The sequence below is a fragment of the Hippoglossus stenolepis genome, chromosome 18, assembly GCF_022539355.2.
Source record: "Hippoglossus stenolepis isolate QCI-W04-F060 chromosome 18, HSTE1.2, whole genome shotgun sequence".
Taxonomy (NCBI): Eukaryota; Metazoa; Chordata; class Actinopteri; order Pleuronectiformes; family Pleuronectidae; genus Hippoglossus; species Hippoglossus stenolepis.
The window spans coordinates 17,140,891-17,164,925 of NC_061500.1; the positions used below are offsets into that span (position 1 = coordinate 17,140,891).

Here is a 24,035-nt window from a genome sequence, read left to right on the forward strand (position 1 = left end):
AGGACCATTCTTTTAACCCCATGAGGTTTACACTGTTCCTAACAAGGAAAAGGTGCGAAAGAGGCAACACACACGCGCACGCGCACACGCACACGCACACGCACACGGGTACAAACCAGTCTATGGTCTTCATCGGTGATTAAAGTATGACTTTGAAGTTGATCAAAGGAATCCTCCATTGATAGGAATCCTCCTTTGATCAACTTCAAAGTCATACTAGTGTTGTAGAATGAAACAGATCATAGCAAATTAGCTCACCTATTTAAGAGAAACATTTGTCAGTGGAACCAGACACGACGACTGTGAGCCAATGTCAGACACACGAGAAACTTCTCTCCAGTGACTTTCAACCATCACAAGACAAGAGAATACTCTACAAAAACCTTTGTACACAGCTACAGAAGAAAGTACTCTACAGAAACCTTCTTGCTACACTGCAGCACCTGTTAATCGGCATGGAGAGGATCAAAAGCTCAGGAGATGAGCAACACAAGTGCAGCATGAAGAAAAGGCTCCGCCGAGCCCTCCAGGACTCGCAGAGGGAGAACCAGGAGCTGGCGGCTGAAAACGCCCGTCTGAAGGAGCTGGAGGCTGAAAGCGCCCGTCTGAAGGAGCTGGAGGCTGAAAGTGCCTGGCTGAAGGAGCTGGAGGTACTAAACGGCCGACTGGAGGCTGAAAATGCCTTGCTGAAGGCTGAAAATGCCCGGGTGAAAGACCTGGAGGCTGATAACCAACGGCTGGAGAAGCTGAGGGCTGAAAACGCTGCTCTCAAAAAGCAGATCACCATGGAAAATATTTTCTGGGGAGAAGAGAGGAAGAAGATGGTCGAGAAGTTGGAGTCTTCTGCCTCACTTCTGTTGAAGTCCAAAGACGACCTGACCAGCTTGATTCAGCTCGTGGAGTCTGAAAAAGCCAAAAAGAAGGAGCTGGAGAAGGAGCTCAGAAACATGAACATGAGCTTTAAAGTAAAAGAGGAAGAGGTCGTCTCCCTCTTTAAAGTAAAAGAGGAAGAGGTCGTCTCCCTGAATGCAGACCTGAAGCTCCAGCAGGACAAGCTGCAGCACTACATCCTCAAAAATGACGGCAGGTCCGAGGAAATAGAGGAGCTGCAAAACAAAATTAGAGACTTAGATGAAAGGAGGTCCACCGAGCACGAGGAGTCCCTAGAAAAGGAAGTCAAGCTGGAGGATGCCATAAAACTCCTGATCCAGCAGAACATTGTGCTTCAGGTACGTTACACCAACTCATTCTGATTGAATAATATTGGATTGTTGATTTGTTTCCGATTCAGACTTTGAAAAAGAAAAGAGTGAAACTTATGTTGTCTCTGTCTTTTCAGGAACAGGCCTTGAAGACTGACAGCTACAAGGAGAGGGTCAAGAAGGAGAAAGTGGAGAAGAAAGAAAGGAAGAAGAGCGAGAAGGAGGAGAAGATGGAGAAGAAAGAAAGGAAGAAGGAGGAGAAGATGAAAAAGAAAGAAAGGAAGAAGAGAGAGAAGGAGGAGAATGAGGGGACGACGAGGAGGAGGTTCCCCTGTTTTCTCTTCAACTTCAAACCCTCCTAATCTCCTCTCCCATCCTTTCTCTCCCTCTGCCCTGTCAATCATCCCCTCATCCCAGCTCCCCCCACTACCTTACACCTTAACCCCCTACCCTCCTTACCCTCTTCCCTCCCCTCCCCTCCATCTACCTGTATGTGTTAGAAAATGAAAAAGAACAATCTATCAATAACAGTGACCTTTCCTCTGTCTAGTGATTCTAGAAAGCTCTGTCAGTATGTGACTTGTACATCTCAAGAACTGTTCTTCTTATCAGCTACACACATGTTTATTCAAAGGCCGATTGAAGAGCAGTTTTTGTGACTGTTGTGATTTCTTTTTTAATAAACTTTGAATAAACAGACAACCAGCGCTGTGGCTGATGTTTGGTCCACAATCAAAATGATGAAAACCAAACATTTATATGTAAAAAAACTAAATATCTATTTATATTTTATTCCTTTGTATTTTAGCTGGAAAACACACATTCCCCGCAGCACTATCCTTTTATTAGATTTAATTATATTATTTTGAAAGACACTGACAGACTATGTATCTACTTAACTAAGGTATGTTTACTTAGTTTTTCTGCTTATTATTCTGCATCAAAATATACAGAGGGTGTACATCACGTAATAACTCCGCTGCAGAGATCACATGGTTTTGTTGACACCCCATCGACACCGGTGTCGGCTATCCTCACAACAAACTCTCTTTACGTCTTCATCCGGTACAAACAGAGATGGCGAAACCCGAAACCGTTTCCACACTTGACGACACTGGGCTTCCGTACCTTCAGCTTATTGGTTGTTTTTCCAGTCTAATTGGTCGCTGCCGCTGAGGCAGGGTTTTTGACCTGCTGAACAGGGAAGTGAAGAGCAGACGCGGTTTAAATTCGAAAACACTTGCTTGTGTTTCCGTTAAAAAACACATAAAAGCGTCAGTTTGATGCGTCCGGTTACAGTTGCTCCACTTCCGCCTTGTGCCTCTGCCTTTAAACCGAGCGGTGGGTGACTAAGTCTGAAGCCGCTGCGCACATGACAAACACACTAACGATGGAGGAACGATTCCTGACCGTGGTGTTGCTGCTCAGCTGCCGGGCTCTGGCTGCTGCCCGGCGGCCTCACATAGTGTTCATCTTGGCCGATGACTTCGGCTGGAACGATGTCGGGTATCACAGCTCGGAGGTCCTGACGCCCAACCTGGACCGCTTGTCGGCCGGAGGAGTCCGCCTGGAGAACTACTACGTGCAGCCTCTGTGCAGCCCGTCCCGCAACCAGCTCATGACCGGGAGGTACCAGGTGAGACCACGGGGGGAGACCACGGGGGGAGACCCGCTGCCTGCAGCCCGCTGCCCGGCCACAGCGGCTGGGCTGCGGGCCGGTCCACAGGAGAGGCAGCTTGATTTCTAAAGTTCATCCACACAGGTCGATTCTTCACAGGGACATCAAACATAACAGAGACAACATTAAAGAATCAATTTAATATCAAAGAGCACAGCTTAAAACTATTGTCAAGCAACAAAAAGAGGTACAAGAAATGAGAGGATAAATCTGTATAAAAATGTAATAATTTAAAGGGTAAAATAATACAAATAAAATTAATGGAATTGTGTGAAATAATAGAACAAAGTTAACACAAACAAAATAAAAAAACGTAACTTAAGCAAGAGAAATGAGCCAAATTAAAGGGATGAAATCCATATCAAAACAAGTACAATTATACAAATGAAATGCACTGCTCAAAACACTTAATCGTCAGTGTAACAGCAAGTTAGTTAAACTTCAGGGATCAATCTGTCCATTTAGAAAGCACAAGTGATTTGTGAATCAGTTTCACCTGCTTTGGTGCAACTGAAAGTGACAACAGGTGCAATGCAGAAGCAAGACAACTCACAAAAGGGAACAGTTTTGCATGTGCTCCTCATCTTTCCTGACTAATTCCTCTTTAGTTTTGTGTTCTGCTCGTGTCCTTGCCACTACTGGTAGCATGAGGCGGTACCTGCAGCCCGATCAGGTTGCACAGGTAGTCCAGCTCCTCCAGGAAGGCACTTCCATACGTGAGGTTTGCTGTGTCTCCCAGCACAATCTCAAGAGCATGGAGGAGGTACCAGGAGACCGGCTGTTACACAAGGAGAGCTGGACAGGGCCGTAGAAGGGCATCAACCCTGCAGCAGGACCGGTATCTGCTCCTTTGAGCGAGGAGGAACAGGATGAGCACTGCCAGAGCCCTACAAAATGACCTCCAGCAGGCTACTGGTGTACATGTTTCTGACCAAAATGTCAGAAACAGACTCCATGAGGGCCCGACGACCTCTAGTGGGACCTGTGCTCACAGCTCGATTGGCATTTGCCAGAGAACGCCAGAATTGGCAGGTCCACCATTGGCGCCTCGTTCTCTTCACAGATGAGAGCTGGTTCACACTGAGCACATGTGACAGGCGTGAAAGAGTCTGGACCAGCTGTGGTGAATGCTACGTAGATAGAAATGTGTCAAATAATTGAATGACACCAGAATACAATACAATGATGGTATGACCTTAGAAATTGCAAATTAGTTTAGTTAATTAGTTTCAACTTGGATTCAAAAGCTGCAATAGCTGGAGCATTCCTGATCCCATCAGGCAGTTGGTTCCAGCTCTGCGCTGCTTAGTGACTTAAAGCTGCTTTTAGAATTTGACCTGAGTACCAGACAACAGCTCCTGTGGACTCTGATAGTTGTAGATAAAACAGTCATGTGTTAATGCCCCATTAAAAGTAAAACCAACAAAAAAACTGAACTCAAAATGTCAAGGTAATGAAATTCAAAAAGTTAGTTAGCTATCAATGCTTTGAGTTGAATAAACCATACATTGGGTATTTAGTCAGCTGAACCAAGATCATTCTGAAGGTGATGAATAGACGAAGTTATGCAATTTCATCTGATTTGATATTGGCTGGATATTGGCTTGCTGTCCCTGCAAAAAGACACAAAACAACTACAGATGCTAAAACTCTAACAACTAAGGTTTTACACAATGTACATATTATTAAACACATCTGATACTAAAACAGATCATTTCAAAAGCCGTGTAAAAACATTTTAATGATGAAGACGAACTACATTGTCCTCCCTTCAGGATGTATGTTTTGAAACTTCTCTTTGCACCATTGTAACCTCAGAGTCGGTTAGTTCCCTCTTGGCTTGGAGCCATTATCAACACGTTTGTCCTCCTGCACAGATCCACACCGGCATGCAGCACCAGATCATCTGGCCCTGTCAGCCATACTGTGTGCCTCTGGACGAGAAGCTGCTGCCCGAGCTGCTGAAGAAGGAGGGCTACGCCACACACATGGTCGGCAAGTGGCACCTGGGCATGTACAAGAAGGGATGCCTGCCCACCCGCCGCGGCTTTGACTCCTACTTTGGTTTGTCTGTTGTTGTATAATCATCTCGGAGGGCACAGTTTGACTTAATGCTGTGACTAATGTGTTTTTAAAAAAATAATTTACATACATTTGGCAAATATTTAAATCCTTATTAAATTGGTTTTCATGCGGTCATAACATTAGTACATCTAAAAATACAAGCACATTTCCGCATTATAATTCATTAGTCCAGTCACATATTAAACCCTCTAGAGGCCTGATACTTTCTCCTAAATATTATTATTATAAGTAAGATCATTATCTGAGTTGTGGAAATCAGGTGGAATTATATTCGTATATGCTGAGTGTAAAAAATGTTTTGTATCTGTAGTGTATTTTATTTGTTGGTCATCAGTTTGTGGGGAAAAAACTAAGGGATTTCCAATGCAGCTAAAAGCTACAGGTAAGGAGCAATCACAAGTTAGAATTTAATCACTGAGAATCATGAGCATTTTGACGAACTCAGAACTTCCCTCTGGAGTTGGGTGTTTGGACAAGAAGAGGAAAATGTTCATGGGTCTTTTAGTCAATGAATCTTTAAAATTGAGTCGGACTGAAATAGGATTGTTTCTACAGCATTATTCATGAAGTTAACTGTTTTATATTGCAGGCTACCTGACGGGCAGCGAGGATTACTTCACACATGAGCGCTGTAATCGCATCGCTGCTCTGAACATCACTCGCTGTGCGTTGGACCTGAGGGACGGAGAAGAAGTCGCCACCGGATACAAAGGAGTTTATTCGACTGAGCTATTCAGCCAGAGGGCCATCAGCACCATTGAAAAACAGAACTCCACCGAGGTGACACACGCATGCCGATCAGGATTTATAAAGTTAGCCTCACCCACAGAGACGAGTCGTCACATGTTGTCCTCTATCTTTCAGCCGCTCTTCCTCTATGTGGCGCTGCAGGCAGTCCACTCTCCCATGCAGGTGCCAGAGCGCTACCTGGCCCCTTACAGTTTTATCAAAGACCGCAACCGCAAGCTCTACGCCGGCATGGTGTCGGCCATGGACGAGGCAGTGGGCAACATCACCGCGGCTCTGAAGAAGACAGGACTTTGGGACAACACGGTGCTCGTGTTCTCGACAGGTATGTGTCTGTACTGAGCCACTGGATAAGTCACACTCTCTCTGTCATGGTTGTGATTTGAACCACTGGTCAGTATCATAGACTGTGTATAAAGATGGACAACAGGACAGCTCCAAAAAGGGAAGCCAAAGTGTCTTGACTGCCCCCTGGTGGCTGGCTACAGTACAAACAAAGTTTACCCACAAATGGGATAATCACATGAACAGCACTGGGAATGCTTTTATCTAGTGGATTTTTTTTTATATTGTGCCAGAATGGAAACCAGATCAGTGGATGCTGATGAAGTAAAAGAGTAGTCACATTTTATGTTTGCAGACAGAAAATCTGATTTCCTTTGAGCGTCAAAGTTTTCCAGGTTGAAGAGGAGTTCAGGTGAAGGCTTAGTTCCAGGTTTATTGAATTAATGCATCAGAGGGTTCGATGGCACATTTTAATACACAACTTGATTAAGATTGAAGTGGATCTCTTTGCGTCAGAAATTGGATTGAGAGCTCATGGTGACCAGAGGGTGACAGGGAGTAGGTTGTTTACAGAACAGGCTGACTGGACACCGTCAGCTCTGTAAGTGACGCTGGTTGGAAAATGAATCACAAATAAAGGAACGAAAAGACACAAGGAAAAGATTAAAAACAACTTTTTTAAAGCGCAAATCAACCAAAGAGGAACAAAATTAAAAGCAAAACAAAGTGACACAGCCCAAACACAAAAAGACAATAGAAACGGAAAATTATTGAAAAGACATGAAATGATGCCAAACCAACAAAACATAGTGCAAAACAACTTCAAAGTGATTCTAGAAGACTTTATTCATTTGTGTCTCTTTTGATGCATTTCATTTCCTTAAATTTCACATCAGAGTATTTAAACTTGCCTATAAGATATCCATGTATTATTTAATAATAATAATACAGTTTATTAGACACCAAGAACCAGAGCTTTAAACTATTTTTACACATTTGACAAACATGCCCCACTCCCCGTCTTTAAAACTGTTCCTGATTCTGAGCCCCTACCGCTGCTTTGCATGTTGGATGTTTGCAGTAGTTGAGTGATTTTGAGTCATTTTCCACAAATACAGGACTGGTTACAGTGGAAAAATGCCATTGTAATACCCAGTTTGTCCACCAGAGACCAGTGTTTTCTATTAATTGTTGTAACGGGGATTCTTGTTTATCAGGGTCGAGCAGGACACAGAGATTTAGACAGACAGAAGGAAGACTTCACTTGGCTCATGTCTTCAAATAGACCACTGGAGTCTCAGTTCTGTTGAATCTTGAAAAATATCCATCCCATAAACCTTTTTGAGGAACATAATAAGGCCAAGACGAGGCTAGAGCCATCATCTAAACATGTGCCTACTCACTGGTTTCCACATGTGGAACTTATAATGGATTGCATCTGAAGTAGGTAACTCCTTGAAGGGTTATTTTTAGGTGTTTAAAGGGGTAATTAGAAGACAGGAACAATGCTGTGAAAGTAAAGTGTGAGGTTTTAATGTGTGTGGTGGGCTGCGGTAGGTGGCCTGTTTCATTGTTCTTCCACACATTTGGTTGGCTCTGACTCAGAGGATTCAGTCAGCCATGTGCTGTGCAGACACTGACTCTGCTGATTTGAGGCTGAGGGGGGGGAAAAAACCCTTAGAAAACTCCCTGTTTTCTGTGTCCGTAAATGTTATGCACTGGTTATGTAATCTCTGATGTGACCAGAATATAGTTTTTAAACAAATAATCATCCTTTGCTGAAAAGTTATCTGATCAAAGGTTTCATTAATGAAATTTCCATCTTGATAATTTGAATTTCTCTCATGATCAAGCTGTTATTATTGACCCACATGTGTCAGGCCTCGCCGGAAACCAATGAGCCCTGAACTTGTTCCTTTGTGATGAAATTGACTGCAAACTGACCGCCTCTCTGGGACTTGACTGTAAGCAAATAAGCCGCAGTGAAAGTGGGGGGTGGGAGGGGTGGCCAGCAGCAGAGAGCCAAGGCAGCTTGAAAAGGCATTAAGGAGCGAGACGGTCTTTTCCAGAACAGTTCGGGAATCGGGACAGACTACTTCCTGGACTTGCACGACATTGCGCCGCTGAAAGGGGAGCCCTGGCTGGATGCGATTTGGCCATGTGTGTTTATACTGGACTGGCTTGTTGGGAGGATGACAGTCGGCCTCGCTGCCTGTGTGTGCACTTGTGTAATGGTTGGACGGGGTGCAGGAATATTTGTCTAGCCCTGGCGGACAAAGGGATGAATATTTCTGTTTGTTTAATGTATTAGATAACTTGTTTTTATCAACACTAACTATGTTAGTCACCCTGCCACTTTGGTCCAGACGTAGCTATTGGATGGATTGCCATAAATCTTTTTGCAGGATTTGTTGGTCCCCAGAAGATGAAACTTTCTGAATTTGTCGATCTCTTGCGCATAAACCAGATATCTGGCTTTTGTTAGAATACCCCACCGACTATTGGAAGGGAGTGTTATACATGTTTTTGCGATCATTCATGGTCCCCAGAAGATGAAGACTTTGTTGAGCCCCTGACTTTTCTCCTGGTTCTATCAGGTTTTTATTATTTTTGATTATTAGCACATAATCTTACGGATAGTCCTTGTTCCCAGAGGAAAAATCCTAATGATTGATTGGTTAGCCTGTGACTTTTCATGAAGCACAACCATGAGGTTGAAATCTGTACTATTGAGTGAATTGACTCTTGTGGATTTTCTTGAACTTTGGTACAGAAACACGTATTTGCATCGATTTATGATCTCACAGATATCTACTTTATGTCTGGAAAGATAAAATGTTTGCCAACTTCGAAAAATATTATGTTGACAGACTGCACCACACTACTCGTCTTCTTCATCTAAGAAATTCTGTAGCATCTCTTGCATCCGTCATGTAATGTGTATATTTTCATATCATTTATTTAATGTCATTATTTTGACGTCTGTACTTTTAAAAAAAAAAAAAATGTTATTGTCTCTTTGTAACTTTGTCTTGAAAAGGGCTATAAAAGCTAACTCAATTGTGTTTATAAAGCCCCAAATCATTACAGCAGATGTGAAGAGATGTGTGAATTTGAATTGTTTTTCATGGGAACACAGATGAAATTCACATTTGATGGAAATTCTGCCTTTAACCCTAAGGTTTGAGTTCTATGTGGGGTTAGTGTGGCTGTTGTACATTGACCTCTCGGCCATCTTTATATTCACTGACCTTGAAATTGTGTATTTTCCTGCTTGTGTCTTTACATTTTGTCCCTCCGGCAGATAATGGAGGGCAGACTTTGTGCGGCGGCAGCAATTGGCCACTGCGAGGCAGGAAGTGGTCACTGTGGGAAGGTGGCATCCGAGGAGTCGCATTTGTCGCCAGTCCGCTACTGAACCAACCCGGAACCGTCAGCCACGAACTGATCCACATCTCCGATTGGCTGCCTACACTTGTAGGCCTAGCAGGAAGGATCCCCAAAACCCCAAAGCCTCTAGATGGATTCAACGTGTGGAAAGCAATCAGGTGAGCAGGGATGAAGGTTTGAATTCACTGCTGAGAATGTGAAGGTGGCAGGTCGGCCTGTGGCCTGCAGTTAGCAGCTCTTCACTTCTGACAGCCTGCCCTCTCTTTGTGCCCCTTCCTGATCCTTCCCCCAGTGCACTCTCGCTCCAACTCTCTCCGTCTGTCTCCCTGACCCAGCGTCTTTTTCTTGTAGGAGCTCCTGCTCCTTCAATAAGCCCTTTGTTACTGTGGCAATGGGAGCTCAGAGAGAAGGAAATTCCATCAGTCACTCTCACACCAATGTGTAGTCCCCCCCATCCCTCTGTTTTTTTGCCATTATATGCTCTCCATCCCCACCTCTGCCTCTCAGAACTATTAAAGCCTACTTTTATGTCAGCTAATTCGTATTTTCTGCAAATCTTTTTAAGTTGGAAGTGGAACAAACTGGAGATGTAATTATTTTATGCTTAATATATTAAATCATGTGTTCTTGAAGTTCCATGGTTTGGAGAACTTTGCAAAGAAATTGGTGATTTGATAAATCCGATTAAGTCAATTTTCCATGTTAGTTTGTGCTCAGGTCATCGAACAAGCTGTCCCCGAGTCCCGTTTGACTGACAAATTATATTTGTAAACTAAATGTGGACGCAGTGAAAGAGGTGAAATTGAGGGCTACTGCAGAGCCCCAGCAGAAAATCAAGGCTTAGCCATGACCACAAACTACTACTCACAGCTTCCACTTGACTCGATTGGCTGGCGCACATCAGCTGACCGCTGGCGTTGCCGTGTGAGCCATACAACAACACGGGGAACAAACTGCTGTTTGTTTGCACTGCTTTACAGTTTCATTTTGTCTTTTAATTGGCTCGCTGGTTACAGAAAACAGCAGCCTGACGGCTCCGGTCCTGAAATAAAAACCGAATGAAACCAAAACAGTAGGCAGGCAGCAGAGAGTGCGAGTTATTTTAGTTGTGTTATCAGACACTGTGGTCAGTGAGAGCGGTGCGTTCTCTCTGTGGTGGAGTGCGGTCAGAGCATATGACTGCCTGGTGAACATCGGCCAGCTGGTTCAGATTTACACATCCCAGTAAATTTTGCAGTGCTTGAGTTAGACTGTGTGTGTTTGAGTTTGTGTATGTTGGTTGTGTATTCATATGTTTTAGGAGTAACATTGCTTTTATGTTACAGCAATGGGTTTGCCTCACCCAGACTGGAGCTGCTGCACAACATCGACCCTCTCTATAATGATATTGCTCCATGTAAGTTCACATTTTCACTGTATATCCGAACACATACATATGCAACTAATGATTTTGATCATGTCACTTTCAGATTGTTTTCTCAATTATTCAGTTAATGGTTTAATCTATAAAATGTCAAACAATTATGACGAATGCCCATCATGACAAAGCTCAGGTTACACGCATATAAAAACCATGAAAAGTAGTACATTTTTCTATTGGAGACGCTGCAGCGAGAGAATCGTTGACTTGGCTGTGCACATAATATTACACAGTAAATGGACTTTATATATAACCATTCTCACACGCATTCATACTGCGGCTCGATATTCAGCGCTTCTCTATCACATCCTTAACACTCAGATGGCAGAGCCGTAAGGGGAAATTTGGGGGTTCAGAGTCTTGTCCAAGGACATTTCAACATGCGGAGCTGGGGATTGAACCACTGACCTTCTGGTTAGCAGTTATTGGACGTTCCCGCTCTGCCTCCCCTGTGCTCTGAGCCACAGCTTAATGTATGTACCATATACTGAATATGCTCTTTTCCACAGTTGGTGAAGAGAGAATTTTGACATGAATGTTGAAACACACAGTGGTGAAATAGAAACATTGACTGACATAAGCTAAACAGATCCCAGCAAATCCTGCCAATAGGCTGATATCTTTTGACTTCTATATGTAAATCATCCTTCTTGACCGCCGCGTTTCTCCAAGGAACGTCGTCTGGCATCGGCATCACTGCGCGTCCATACTCTTCTTGTCTGTAGTACTTCTATGGTGGAACGAACTACCAAATCCTACCAGAGCAGGGTTGTCAATCTACATTATATATCATAACACCTAACTAGCACCTACTTTTCTTTACCTGACTTTACTCTTGCTGATCTCCTGCACCTTGTCCTGTTGAACAGATTTAACACCTATTATACTGAACGTCATTGGAAATGAGGTAACGGAGCATTTTTCAGTGTACATATGATACTTGAGCATAACATTATATTTAATACATATAAAATTGTATTCTCAGCCTTGAAGAGAATCATATTGAAAGAATTTTAACCCATTGGTTTCCAACATTTCAGTCTTTAGACGTCTTAAAATACGACGGTCTGCTTGTGGTCTTTCATTCCAGGTTGAAGCTTTACTATGGATATGAATAGTAAATGATCTGTATTTATATAGAGCTCTTCCTTTTTCGCACACAAAAACAGTCAGAAAAAGTAATATTCATTTTGTGTGATAAGATTTTTTAATTTTCTAATCCTTGCATATAGTTCTATGGATGGCAGTGTCACTGTCACTTGATTCACTACTTTCATCCAGGCTGAGATATTGCCCTGGAGCTTTGTGCAGACATTTGTGTTGACTGGATCCTAATAATGATGGTGATCCTCAGACTTTTTATCATATCCTGAGAATTATCTCAAAATTTACCTGAGGGATTACCACCATATATTGTACATGCATTCATGTTCTTGAGAGGATACATCCTAATGATTTTGGTGATCTCCTGATTTTGTCCTTCAGCAGCCCCAGCAGATTGGAAAGTTAAATATCTCTTTTTGGACCTGTAGTCTTCATTTCAAACTTCTGGATGTTATTTGATGCTTAAAATAGATTGCCAAGAATGTGTAGAGACTTTCATAGTTCCCAGAAGATTGAGCTCAGTGACGTTTGTGATCCCACTGTCTGTAAACTATATCCCTTTAATCATCTGCTGACCTCTCTCCAGGTTGGGAACCACTAGTTTAAACCCCATCCATCCACCCATTATCTATGCATGGATGGATGCTGGCGTCTCCCCGCTCACACAGGGCGAGAGAGGAGGGGTGCACGCTGGGCAGGTCACCGGTCTGTCACAGGGTTGACAAACAGACACACAACTATTCACCCCTGCAGGCAGTTTAGAGTCACCAGTTAACCTAAGCTGCATGTTTCTGGACTGTGGCAGGAAACCCGTGCAGACACGTGCACAGCCCCGGCTGGTGGAAACCCTCGGAGCCGTAACTCATTTGCCACTGAAGGTATCAATTTGACAAAGGATGTTGAGGTGATGGAAAACGTGTGATCCCTTTTTTTTTTTTTTTTACGCTTGTGTGGGAAGCGTGTTATTTCTTTTCTAATGTTGTAATTCTGCTGTTTTCTCTCCCACTCTTTTCCCAAACATGGCCACAAGTATCAAGGCCTGATTGTTTGGACCAAAACTCCCAAACACCAGACATTGTAAAATCCAATTGACGCAAGTTAAAACAGACGGGAAGCGTATTACATAACATTTGACTAAACTCAGCCTATTAGCCTATTATGCTCATTACAAAGTTTTTTTTGGATTGCGAGTCTCCGGGTGGATGTTGTTTGTGGCTGATCTCACGTGTTGTCTGGATTATCATCAGTGGGTCTCCCATTTAGCCACTTATTTATAAATTCTGGCTGCACCTTATTAAAATGAAACCTTCTCCACTTGTGTGCAAAGGTGATCTGAATTCTCTTAAGAAAATATTTTAACAGTGGACCGATCACTGTACCGCACACAGTTGCCTTGTGTTTGCATGTGCGTGGTGCCGAGGACAGAGGTCTGAAAATGTAATCAGTCACTGTGGAAACTGTAATCAGTCATCGAAGAGGGTTGACGTTTGAGGGCAGGGTGCGTACAGTTTAAACTCTGTGATTGTAGGGAGGTTTCCAGGAAATAGGTCTCGCGACTGCCCTTTATTTTTGCTTTGAGACAGTGGAGTGGTCTCATTATTGCCTGAACCACTTACTATTAGGTGAACCAAACCACTGCCATTTCTGAGGAGGAAGCAGGGTCCCGGTGAGAGGCCACCATTTCTGACTTTGTGGAGGACACTGCACTTTTTTTTTTTTTTTTTTTGTTGAACATTCAGAAATGGAAGAGGTATAGGAGGAGTACATTTTTGTCCTGAAATGTTTCACAGATGGACCATAATAGGCGCATAATGATTCCACAAGAGAGCAGATGCGTAGCTTTTGATCCAGCATGAAGGTATTGCAGAGTTTCTGGTTGATCTGCTTTTTTAATTTTTTTTATATCCTTTTCGGACATGGATCCCTCACATGTGGCCCACAGAGGTTCTCCCCCTGTTAATAAGGTTTTTTTTTTTTTAGGTAGTTTTTCTTTTCTCTTGTTGAGGGTTAAGGACAGAGAATGTCGCACCTTGTTAAGCCCTATGAGACAAATTTTCAACTCCCAGGGCACAAATCTGACTCCTCTCTGTTGTTCAGCTTGTTGCTAACTTTCTCTGTGGGCTGTGTGGTGCCGGGCAGGTTGTGTACCATGACATTATCTGAAAGCGGCTTCCTGTCGCAACCATAAACAAGGTTGATGGAGTGTGGAGACCAAATCGTTAATGGTTCAGGCCGTAAAACCAAAACCATTAGCTGAGTGACACTAAAACATTCCACAGATCTGAGGGGGATCTGCAAAGTCACATTTCACATTAAACTAATATTTATTAATTGTCAATATGCAAATAGAAAAACTGCGGCTCTTTAAATTAAAAAGGAAAGGAAATTAATGCAAATTTACTTTCTCTTTCCTCTAATGGCTAAGAAGTAGCAAAGACCTACTGGGAATAGAGACGAGTGGCCTCTGTGTGATGAATAATGTCTATGGAAAGTTCCGTTTCTGAGAACTGACTGTTTATAAAGCTTAAGCCAACCATCTTCAAATTATCCTCCAAGTTTACTACTGGTTGTTACCATTTAAATCACTCGGATGATCAGAGAAAAACCCTGACGCTTTACAAGCTTTCGCCCCCATGTTTTATGTTTGAGTCTTTATTGTCAGCCTCCACAGTGACAACCAGCCTCCCTCGGTGCATTCCACCCTGAGATTCCTCTTTTTCTTTCACCCCCTCTCTTTCCTATTAACCCGGCCTCTGTTTGGAACCGCGCTCTCCACATTTCTTCTCGGCTCCCTCTTCATGCTTCTTTGGGTTTTGTCTATTTAGCTGATAAAAAGGCCGTGGCCCTTTTTTCTTGCATACCTTTCTCCTTTCAAGTCGCTGCTCAAAAACCTTCTTCTTTGCTCTTGCACTGTGTGACAAGAGGGATCCCGATTGAAATGGGCCACAGAGGGGACCCTGAACTTCTCACTTCTCAAGGGAGAGAGAGAGAAAGAGCCTGGACTCTAATTTCCCCCCCGCTCTCCTTCTAGCAATATCTTTGCTCTCTAAGGGTCTCTTCCCACCATTTCTCCCCCTCTCCTCCCTGCTTTTTCTTGAGCCTCTTTGTGGATCCTCCTGCTGTGGATCCAGATGAGCAGGGCCTGCTATGACGTTCTCTTGTCCCGTGGGAAGAATGAACATAATAAAGGTGGCTGAGTTACTGTTGGGGACCGAAGCCCCTTTCCTCCAACTCAGACGTTTGCATAGTCCGAACCTTTTGTCTTGCATAAGAGCGTCAACACCACAATATACGGCAAGAGGATTTGAGCTTCACAACCTGGATATGCAAGTATGGTTCCGTGTCTCATGTGAGAGCAATTAAGACACCCGCATGTCATTTGCGAGCAGTGAAGAATTCAATGCCGCAGCTTTAACATGTGGTTGCAAAAAAAACGCTGAGATCAGAAATGTTTTAATTCTCTCGTCATGTCGCTGTGGTCGCATCGGCTCTATAAAACGCGTTTCAATGGGAACGTGGGCTCTGTGTGGGTGGGGCTCTGTCCATCTGCAAAGAATGTTGGGAAATAGTTGCTTTTGACAGCGTGAGGAGGCAAAAATTACTTGCAAATCTGTCTAATCAGGACCATATTGTGGGGGTCAACCACAGCATGAACCTGAGAATACTCCCAAGGCCAGATAACCTCGACATGTGTGCTTATTTCTGGGAGACATTTTCCATAAGAACAGAAATGGCAGGAGGCTACAGATAATTCTGGACACAGCAAAATAAGGATCAATTATTTACTTTTTGCCTTGTGAAACTTTTAAAAATGAAGCCAGTGGGTATCTAAGACCCTTGTTCATTCTTTTCTTACCGATTTCCAATCTGCCCCGACAGCAGCAGTCAAATTATTCATTGTGCTTGGCAGACGTGAAAGACTGGTGCTGAGTCGACCGCACTACCACCAAATTTGTCACATTCTTCCAACCCCAAAGTACCGTGTGTTTAAAGAAATTAATACGTCAAATCATTTCTGCTCTTAAAGAAAAAGATAGTGCTGAATTTGTTTTGTTTTTGCACCACTCAGATTTCTGCTGTTTCACTGCAGATTTTTCTGCACAAAAGAAGTCTTTCTCGCAGACTGTTTATTTTCACACCTTCACTTAATACAGACTGATTTCCAGGTATGCAAGGTTCGGTGCCAGTCTACCAACACAGCACGTCTTGTATGCAGTGGTACTCTAATATCATCTTAATCAGCAGTTTCTATCTTTGTTTTAAAAAGATCGATGACCCCGATGATCAGCTCTGTCCTCTGCTCTGTGCAGGTCCTTCCAGCGAGCATCAGTTAACTTTGGCCGAGATGGCCGGAGGACACTTGTGGGCCAAGTCCGGCTTCAATGTGTCCATTCACGCCGCCATTCGATCCTCAAACTGGAAGCTGCTGACGGGCTACCCAGGTCAGTATCTCCTGTCGCCCATAATCACATGTTTAGTCTAAGTGGGGAGTGAACAAATCAAGAACTTGTGTAAATACGCACAGGCACACATTCACTTCTTATCTCTGCTAATCAGTGGAAGACTCGAACATTGTTGTAAAAATAAGTCATGCATGAAATGTCCTGTTCCATTGAAAGTACTTAAAGTATTAAAAGAGCTCATCTCCTCCATTAATCATGACTCAGGTCTAAGGGGTTGAGATGATTAATTGAAGAGGAAAGAATCTAAATCTGTATTTGTTTTTAGAGAATCTTTGTCCATATTAGGTCAAAGTAGATGAGTTTTACGTCTTTGTCTCATTAATTTCTTTATTTTAATGGAACCATTAGAAGTTTCCAGTGGAAGTAAAGCTACAATGATAATACCAATCAAGTAAAACAAATCTTGTGTATTTGTTTTCTCAATAAATGGAACAACTAATTTGATCACACAAAGACATTTATTGACCGCTCTTTAATAATTGCTTCCTTTTTTTTAAAGTCATTTTTTTACAAAATTTTAAGTATAAGCTACACCTTAAACTACAGCACTTGAGGAAATGTACTTTCCACCACTGCTGCTAATGTCCTTCATCTTTCTTCCTCCAGGCTGTAGCGTGTGGTTCCCGCGGCCCGGCCACAACAGCTCCAAGTCGAGCCCCTCCAAACTGGATCCACTGAAGCCCGTCATGCTGTTCAACATAGACAAGGATCCAGAGGAGAGGGTCGAGGTATCTGCTCACTTCCCCGCAGTGGTGGATTATCTCATCTCTAGGCTCCACCAACACCAGAAGAGTGCCTTGCCGATAAACTTCCCAGACGATGACCCCAAATGTGACCCAGGCCCCGACGGAGCCTGGGGACCCTGGGTTTAGGTGGAGATGATGAACATTGTGAAGGACGTATATCTTTGTTTTCTTCTGTGGAGAAAGACATATTTTTTTTAATCTATGATTGACTATTTACAATGACAACCAATAAAAATTTGATAACGCAGATTTTTAAAGGTGAAAATATGTTATTCCTGTGCTTTGCAGAAACTCAACGTGACATGTCGTCCATCAATTAATTGACTGATAGATGCTGTCAGAGGTTAAATTAAAGCGATTGCGTAAACCGTGTTAGAGACACATGTTGCTGATTTGTAAAGACCCTCTCCCTGCTGTTTCAGGTATTTGCACTTCGTTTATCTACTGTTGAGAAGCTGCAGGCTCCTTGTTTTTGTCAAACACAAAGCCCCCACGGAAATGGCAGGCAGTATTTAACCTGAGAGAAACATGTCACCATCCAAACTGTGGGGCCTCTCCAAGGTATTTTTCTGACCTTTATCTTTTATGATAGTATGGAGAGTAACCCACACACAGTGAGTAGGAGCACATAATGTTGATTTTGGCCACATTTTGAAATTTAAAGCTGCACTAAACCAGAATTTTTGTCCTCGAAATCGATGACGTGACTCCCAGTGATGAACCCACAGAGAGCTGTCACTGCATCCTGCACGATCCCTCTGCTCTACAACACTCTGGCCATGTGACTTTAATATTGGCTCACTCATCAGCATACTTTTTGACTATGCAGCAGGAAGCTGCATCAGCAGAAAAGCTCTGATGGATCCACTGTACTCTCCTCAGCACCAGTAAGCAAAAAGACAAAAGCTGCTTTCAGACCCTCGCTGAACACCCAATGGGGGGTGAGAACAGCAGGAGAACTTGCGCAGGATTCAATGAAAAAAGCGATGTTAACTCCATTGTTGCCGAAGAAGCGACGCTCTGTTTATCCAGGAACATAAATATGAATTCAGCAGGTTTTAGAAAGATCAGTTCAAAGTGTGATTTTAGAAATGAGCAGAGTCCCTTGTTCATCGACGCTGAGTGATTAACATTCGAGGTAAAAGTTTGAAATAATCTTGATATTGATTTGAAGTCCTATCGCCCAGCGTCTCTGCCTGCTGCACCAACCCTCACCTGAACGTTCTGGAGATTTCTGTGTTGTGACCGGATCTGGCCGGAGAATCAAAAGACAAACTCCGGAGAAAGTCTGGACCCAATTATGCAAACATCCTCTGGAGTTCATGTCTGAAAGCGGCTAAAGTTCGACACGTTGGTAACTAACTGCTAACAAGTCAGACTTTTCCTTGAGTTGATGGAGGCTTTTAACTGCATTTGTGACCTCAGCACATATTGTTCCCCATTCAAACCACGGGGGGGGAAATATAACTTACACTTGTTTTCCAACTGTTAGTTGTATCTTTAAAAGATATCTCCATGATATCATAGATGTCTGCTCTCTGCCCAAAATTCTAAAATATTACTGCAAACTCATTAAGCTCTGCTCTTGTTCTTTACTGGAACAAATGCGACCTAATTCTGCTGTGGACCTCCAATATATATATATATATATTTTTTAAGTATTTTGGGTGCCCCTGGTTCAACAAGTAAAATTGAATGTCTCACAGTTGGAGCACTTCTTCAGCTTTCTCCCAGTTCAATCATCAGTTCAAACAATTAAAAGCTATTTTCAGAAATGTCCGGTAATTTTATTTTAAATATTGGTTTGTGCCATACATATTTTTAAATAAAATGTTAAACTCTTTAAAATAGATTTTTTTTTATTCATTTTTATAATTTGTTTTTATAAAGTGGATTTATTTTGGGGTCATTTCTTTCCCTCATTGTTGCCTTCAAGTTTCTAATGAGTAGGTGCTAAATGAGTTCGCTGTGTGTTTCTGTTTAGAGACTGAAAATGTGAGGAATCTCATGAGGACTTCAGGTATCTCTGTTATGGCTTCAGAGAGGGCTCCCACATGCCAGTCATTCATGAATCTTCTGTTCTCATGGACGTGACGGAGATTTTTCTCTGCTGCTGTGGAAACCGATTTTGTTCCATTTCATTTGATCAGCTGAGGTTAGACGGTTACAAAGGATAAACAAACTAAACGCTAAAAATCGAATCCTTCCAAAGGAGTAATTAGCATATTTGGAGTCAGAGCGGGAGAAACAAACTTCTAACCCTAACCCCGTAATACATACTCCCAGTTTGACCTTTGGCCCCTTGGTGTTTGACCTCCTACTGGCAGCAGCGTGCAGACTACCACAGGAAATGCTCCCTGCAGAGACTGGGCGGCCCCGTCCTAATGCGGGCTGTGACCCTTAACCCGCCGCTGGGAGTTGATTGGCGGCCCAGCGAGGCAGCAACAATGGCGGTTACTGGGGAAAACATTGGAGCTGAAAGCCATTTGACATATAAGCTGGTTCGTTGTGTCGGTGAAGCTCGTTTCTTTTATAGATGTGTCTTCTTTGTTTTGGCCCAGTCGTCAGACCTGTCACTGCTGCAGCCAGGGAGGTGGGGTTGTATTTCAATGTCGCGGTTTAGTCCGAGCTGCTCTTTGCTTTTTGTACAGTAGAAGATAAAATAACTGAGCTGGATGTAATGAGTCTGGCTGCTCCTTTTCACAACCAAACGTCAGACATGCAGAAAGAGAGGGATGCTTAAAGGAATAGTTCACATTTGTGCTTGACGGAACATCACTCTCACCCCTGAATGAAAATAGATGGAGCTTTCCTACTATTTGATGCTTGCTATTTGTATTACATTTTATACTTAGTTTAGTTTTCAAAAGAAACGAAATAAGTTGCATATTATGCATTGTTTGTAGAGGCAATTTGTTTATTTGTTAATTTAATTTTACTGACAAACTAACCAGGCACTGTGTGAAAATACAAAACAAAAGCCTTTAAGCACTTCTGAAGTTCAGTAATTGCTGCATTATGTTGTTTATAAAAATTATTGGAAAAGCTGATGGGTAAATTGTCTATTTGTGGTTTTTAACAGGACTTAAGAACATTTACAATCAGTCGCTGCATGTAGCCAAGAAATAATTTGGCACGCAAAACCACAATTTATCATTTCTATATGCTTAAAAAAAAATTTGTGATGACATTTGATATAACATGTAAACTGGTGAGCTTTTTAGGTGCCAGGAGATTTTTGGAGATGGACATTAAAGTGAATGTCCTCACATCTAAAGCTCATTATTTCCAAAATTGTTTCTTCCTAAATAGAGGAAGTACTAAGGAGTAGTTTGACAGAGCAATCTAATCTCAACATCCCTTTTCCCACATCATTGGACTCATTGTGCTCAGTCGTCTCAGAGAAGGATTTAACAAACCTGTGAGCTCAGGAGCTGTTACGACTTCAGCTGAAGCGGCCTCGTCGCTTCTCAACATATTAATCTTAACTGCTGTGATTGAAAACCTTGGAAAAAGCCAGTAAGTTGATCTTTAGCTGGGATTTTCTTGTAAAACTGTCATTTCTGAAACCCAGAATCAACTTTGTTACTAAATTAATGAGTAAAGATTTTATGTCGTATGTCATTGAATTATTTATGTAGTAACAGTTCTCCCATATGGCCGACCCAACACTACTGTGTGATGCCAGCTACTTATTTAAATTTTTAAAACCTATCTTCATTTCATGCCTCAGTTCTGGCAACAGCCATTGGCTGCAGGCCTTATGTTTTCAAGTTGTCCAACTGTGTGTCCATAGAGATGAAGTTAGTGATATATAAAATAGTTGAAGTTAGATCCACTTTCATCAGCTGCAACATTAAAGTGAAGACATAAATAAATCAACTCTCCTTATTTTGAAAAATTCCGCCACAACCCACAATATGAAAATGCAATTTTTGGTTCTTAAGGTATTTTTTCATTATTCTTTTACTTCTGTTCCAGTTAAAGTTAGAGCACTTGACTTGTTACTTTTTTACATTGTGGTCTTGCTCCTATGTTTGGACAGGACAGGACGACCAGGGCAAAAATATTTAATGAAATGAGTTGGACTCCTGTATTCAATGTTATTTCTGGATGTATTTAAATGCAAAAAAAGAAATCAGATTTTAATTAATGTGTTAATTTACTTTTGCCGCTCACAACAACTGGAAAGGACTGTAAGAGAGTGGTTCAGCAGGGATGGATGGAGGAGATGTTGGAGGAGTGTCTGCTGACTGTGGTTCAGCAGGGATGGATGGAGGAGGAGTAATTATTGACTGTGGTTCAGCAGGGATGGATGGAGGAGGAGTAATTGTTGACTGTGGTTCAGCAGGGATGGGTGGAGGAGCTGGTGGAGGAGGAGTGATTGTTGACTGTGGTTCAGCAGGGATGGATGGAGGAGTGGTGGAGGAGGAGTGATTGTTGACTGTGGCTCAGCAGGGATGGGTGGAGGAGATGGTGGAGGAGGAGTGATTGTTGACTGTGGCTCAGCAGGGATGGGTGGAGGAGATGGTGGAGGGGAGTGATTGTTGACTGTGGTTCAGCAGGGATGGGTGGAGGAGATGGTGGAGGAGGAGTGATTGTTGACTGTGGTTCAGCAGGGATGGGTGGAGGAGATGGTGGAGGAGGAGTGATTGTTGACTGTGGTTCAGCAGGGATGGATGGAGGAGCTGGAGGAGGAGTGATTGTTGACTGTGGCTCAGCAGGGATGGGTGGAGGAGATGGTGGAGGAGGGTGATTGTTGACTGTGGTTCAGCAGGGATGGGTGGAGGAGCTGGTGGAGGAGGAGTGATTGTTGACTGTGGTTCAGCAGGGATGGGTGGAGGAGATGGTGGAGGAGGAGTGATTGTTGACTGTGGTTCAGCAGGGATGGGTGGAGGAGATGGTGGAGGAGGAGTGATTGTTGACTGTGGTTCAGCAGGGATGGATGGAGGAGCTGGTGGAGGAGGAGTGATTGTTGACTGTGGCTCAGCAGGGATGGGTGGAGGAGAAGGTGGAGGAGGAGTGATTGTTGACTGTGGCTCAGCAGGGATGGGTGGAGGAGAAGGTGGAGGAGGAGTGACCTCAGCAGGGCTGGTTGCACTCTTTGGGAAATCCACAGGCGGGGTGCAGTCCCTGTCTGGGCCTCTATGCATCATATGCCTCCAGTTCAACTTCACATAGAGAGAAAACACAAGCTTCATCATCTTAACTGTTCCTCTTCCTCACACACACACACACACACACACACACACACACACAGATGGGTGTAACATTAGCAGAATTAAGGTTTAATCAGAATATGCAGAATCTGGGGGTGAGGGAAGTCTTCTGGTTTGAGCAGGCTTTGGTCGCCCGGAGGTAAACAGTCCACGTGGAGAGCAAATAAGAAGGAGCACATTGAAATGCATTGGCCTTTATCTCATCTATGTAATTGGGTGAGGATCCAAATAAGAATCTGGATTTAGTGAATTTGAATGAATTGTAAGGGTTCACATGGAGACTGTTGGGCCTGGTTGGTAAGCTGTTCATATATTTACTTGCTTTTTAAGAAAAGTTAGTCTCTGATTTAACAGGAAATGACAGTACAACCATGTTCATAAGTGTATGTGACCATTTTCTACACCGGCAGCTGTGATATTGAATTTAAAGTGGGATTTCGGTAATGGACGACTACCAGTAGACCGCACGATTACTCTCTGTTTCTGAGAAAGCACTTCTTACGATGCTGAGGCCATAAATTTGTCACTCGCTTATTCTGTTAGTTTACTCTGCAATCAAAACTCCGCATTTCAGGCTGATGGGATGGTTCGTATAATTAGATGTTGCCAGCGCTCGCCAGTCACCTAAAACCGAGGCCTGCGAGTTTCTCAGCTCGGCTGCAGACCACTGCTGCATTTCACAGACCCGGCCTGCGGTGAACTTCTATTCCAGCACCCCCCCCCCCCCCCCCCCCCCCCCCCCTCGTCATTATGAGTGGCCAACCTTGGCGGTGCCACTACTTGTCTCCTCCTCGTACTGGTTTCGGTGTGTTTTTCACACTTAATCCTGCACTTAGACTGGCCCGTGAAGTCAGCCTCGCAGAGAGTGACAAACACACTCCTCTGCTGAATCAACAGCGGCTCTGACGTCGCCCTGACCCTCACGTTTTGTTTTTTCAGCTGTGACACAGAAGTGTGGGCCTCCGAGGAAAGATATGACAGTGTAAAGATGTGACTAGCTGGCAGGATGCTCACAGCTCGTATCTATAAAACAGCTGAAAGTCAGATTTTGTGCTTTAATGAAAGATCCCTTCACTTTTACTGACAAATGTAATCATTGAAAAGTAATTTGTCAAAGTTATTTTAATATAAAGACGACAGTTTGTTTATGTATTGATGATAATACATTAACAAAAGCAGTGTAGTTAAGAGTAAGATAGTTTCTGCATTATTTCAGTTTGTACATTTAAGAGTACTTACGCCACTTTATCTTGTTTCTTTTGAATTAATCATATGTAGTGTAAACAAACAAACCAGAATAAATCTGACACATACTAAATTGTCATCACATTTGTCCTCTCTTCTACAAAGAGAAGCATTTCCGTACATATAATCTCTGTTTATACATTATTAACTGTTTTTATTTCCCCCTGGTTAATAATTTCAATAGATTTCACACAAATTGGGTTTGACAAATAGAGGCCCAGATGTTTTGACGGTGAGCACATGTGGGACACAGAAATGGATGCCACCTCCCCTCGATTCCCCTCCGTGGTGTAGTTGAAGGTCTCTCGTGGCAAAGAGGGACTGGAATTCCAAACGAGATTGTGTCTTGTCTGTGTGTGCTGCCCTGCCTGTGAAAACAGATTAAAATCATACTGACCAGTGCAGCCAGGAATGTGTTGAACCTTGAGCCTGGAAGGGGGGAAATCCGACA

The 24,035-nt window shown here is 43.0% G+C and overlaps 1 protein-coding gene across 1 annotated transcript; it reads left to right on the forward strand.

The window, feature by feature from the left end:
• The first annotated feature begins 2,295 nt into the window (after positions 1-2,295).
• arsb (arylsulfatase B) lies at positions 2,296-17,367 on the forward strand. The gene is made up of 8 exons (XM_035141548.2): positions 2,296-2,838; positions 4,758-4,944; positions 5,555-5,745; positions 5,830-6,037; positions 9,302-9,545; positions 10,713-10,783; positions 16,222-16,353; positions 16,981-17,367. The coding sequence occupies exons 1-8, from the start codon at positions 2,575-2,577 to the stop codon at positions 17,244-17,246; spliced, it is 1,563 nt and encodes a 520-aa protein (XP_034997439.1). The 5' UTR covers positions 2,296-2,574; the 3' UTR covers positions 17,247-17,367.
• Positions 17,368-24,035: the final 6,668 nt, after the last annotated feature.

Bases quoted from the DNA above. Each gene is read 5' to 3' on its own strand.
- arsb (XM_035141548.2), top strand. From the start codon at position 2,575: ATGACAAACACACTAACGATGGAGGAACGATTCCTGACCGTGGTGTTG. The intron at 5,746-5,829 runs GTGACACACGCA...TCTATCTTTCAG, and splicing joins AAAAACAGAACTCCACCGAG to CCGCTCTTCCTCTATGTGGC. The intron at 10,784-16,221 runs GTAAGTTCACAT...TGCTCTGTGCAG, and splicing joins CTATAATGATATTGCTCCAT to GTCCTTCCAGCGAGCATCAG.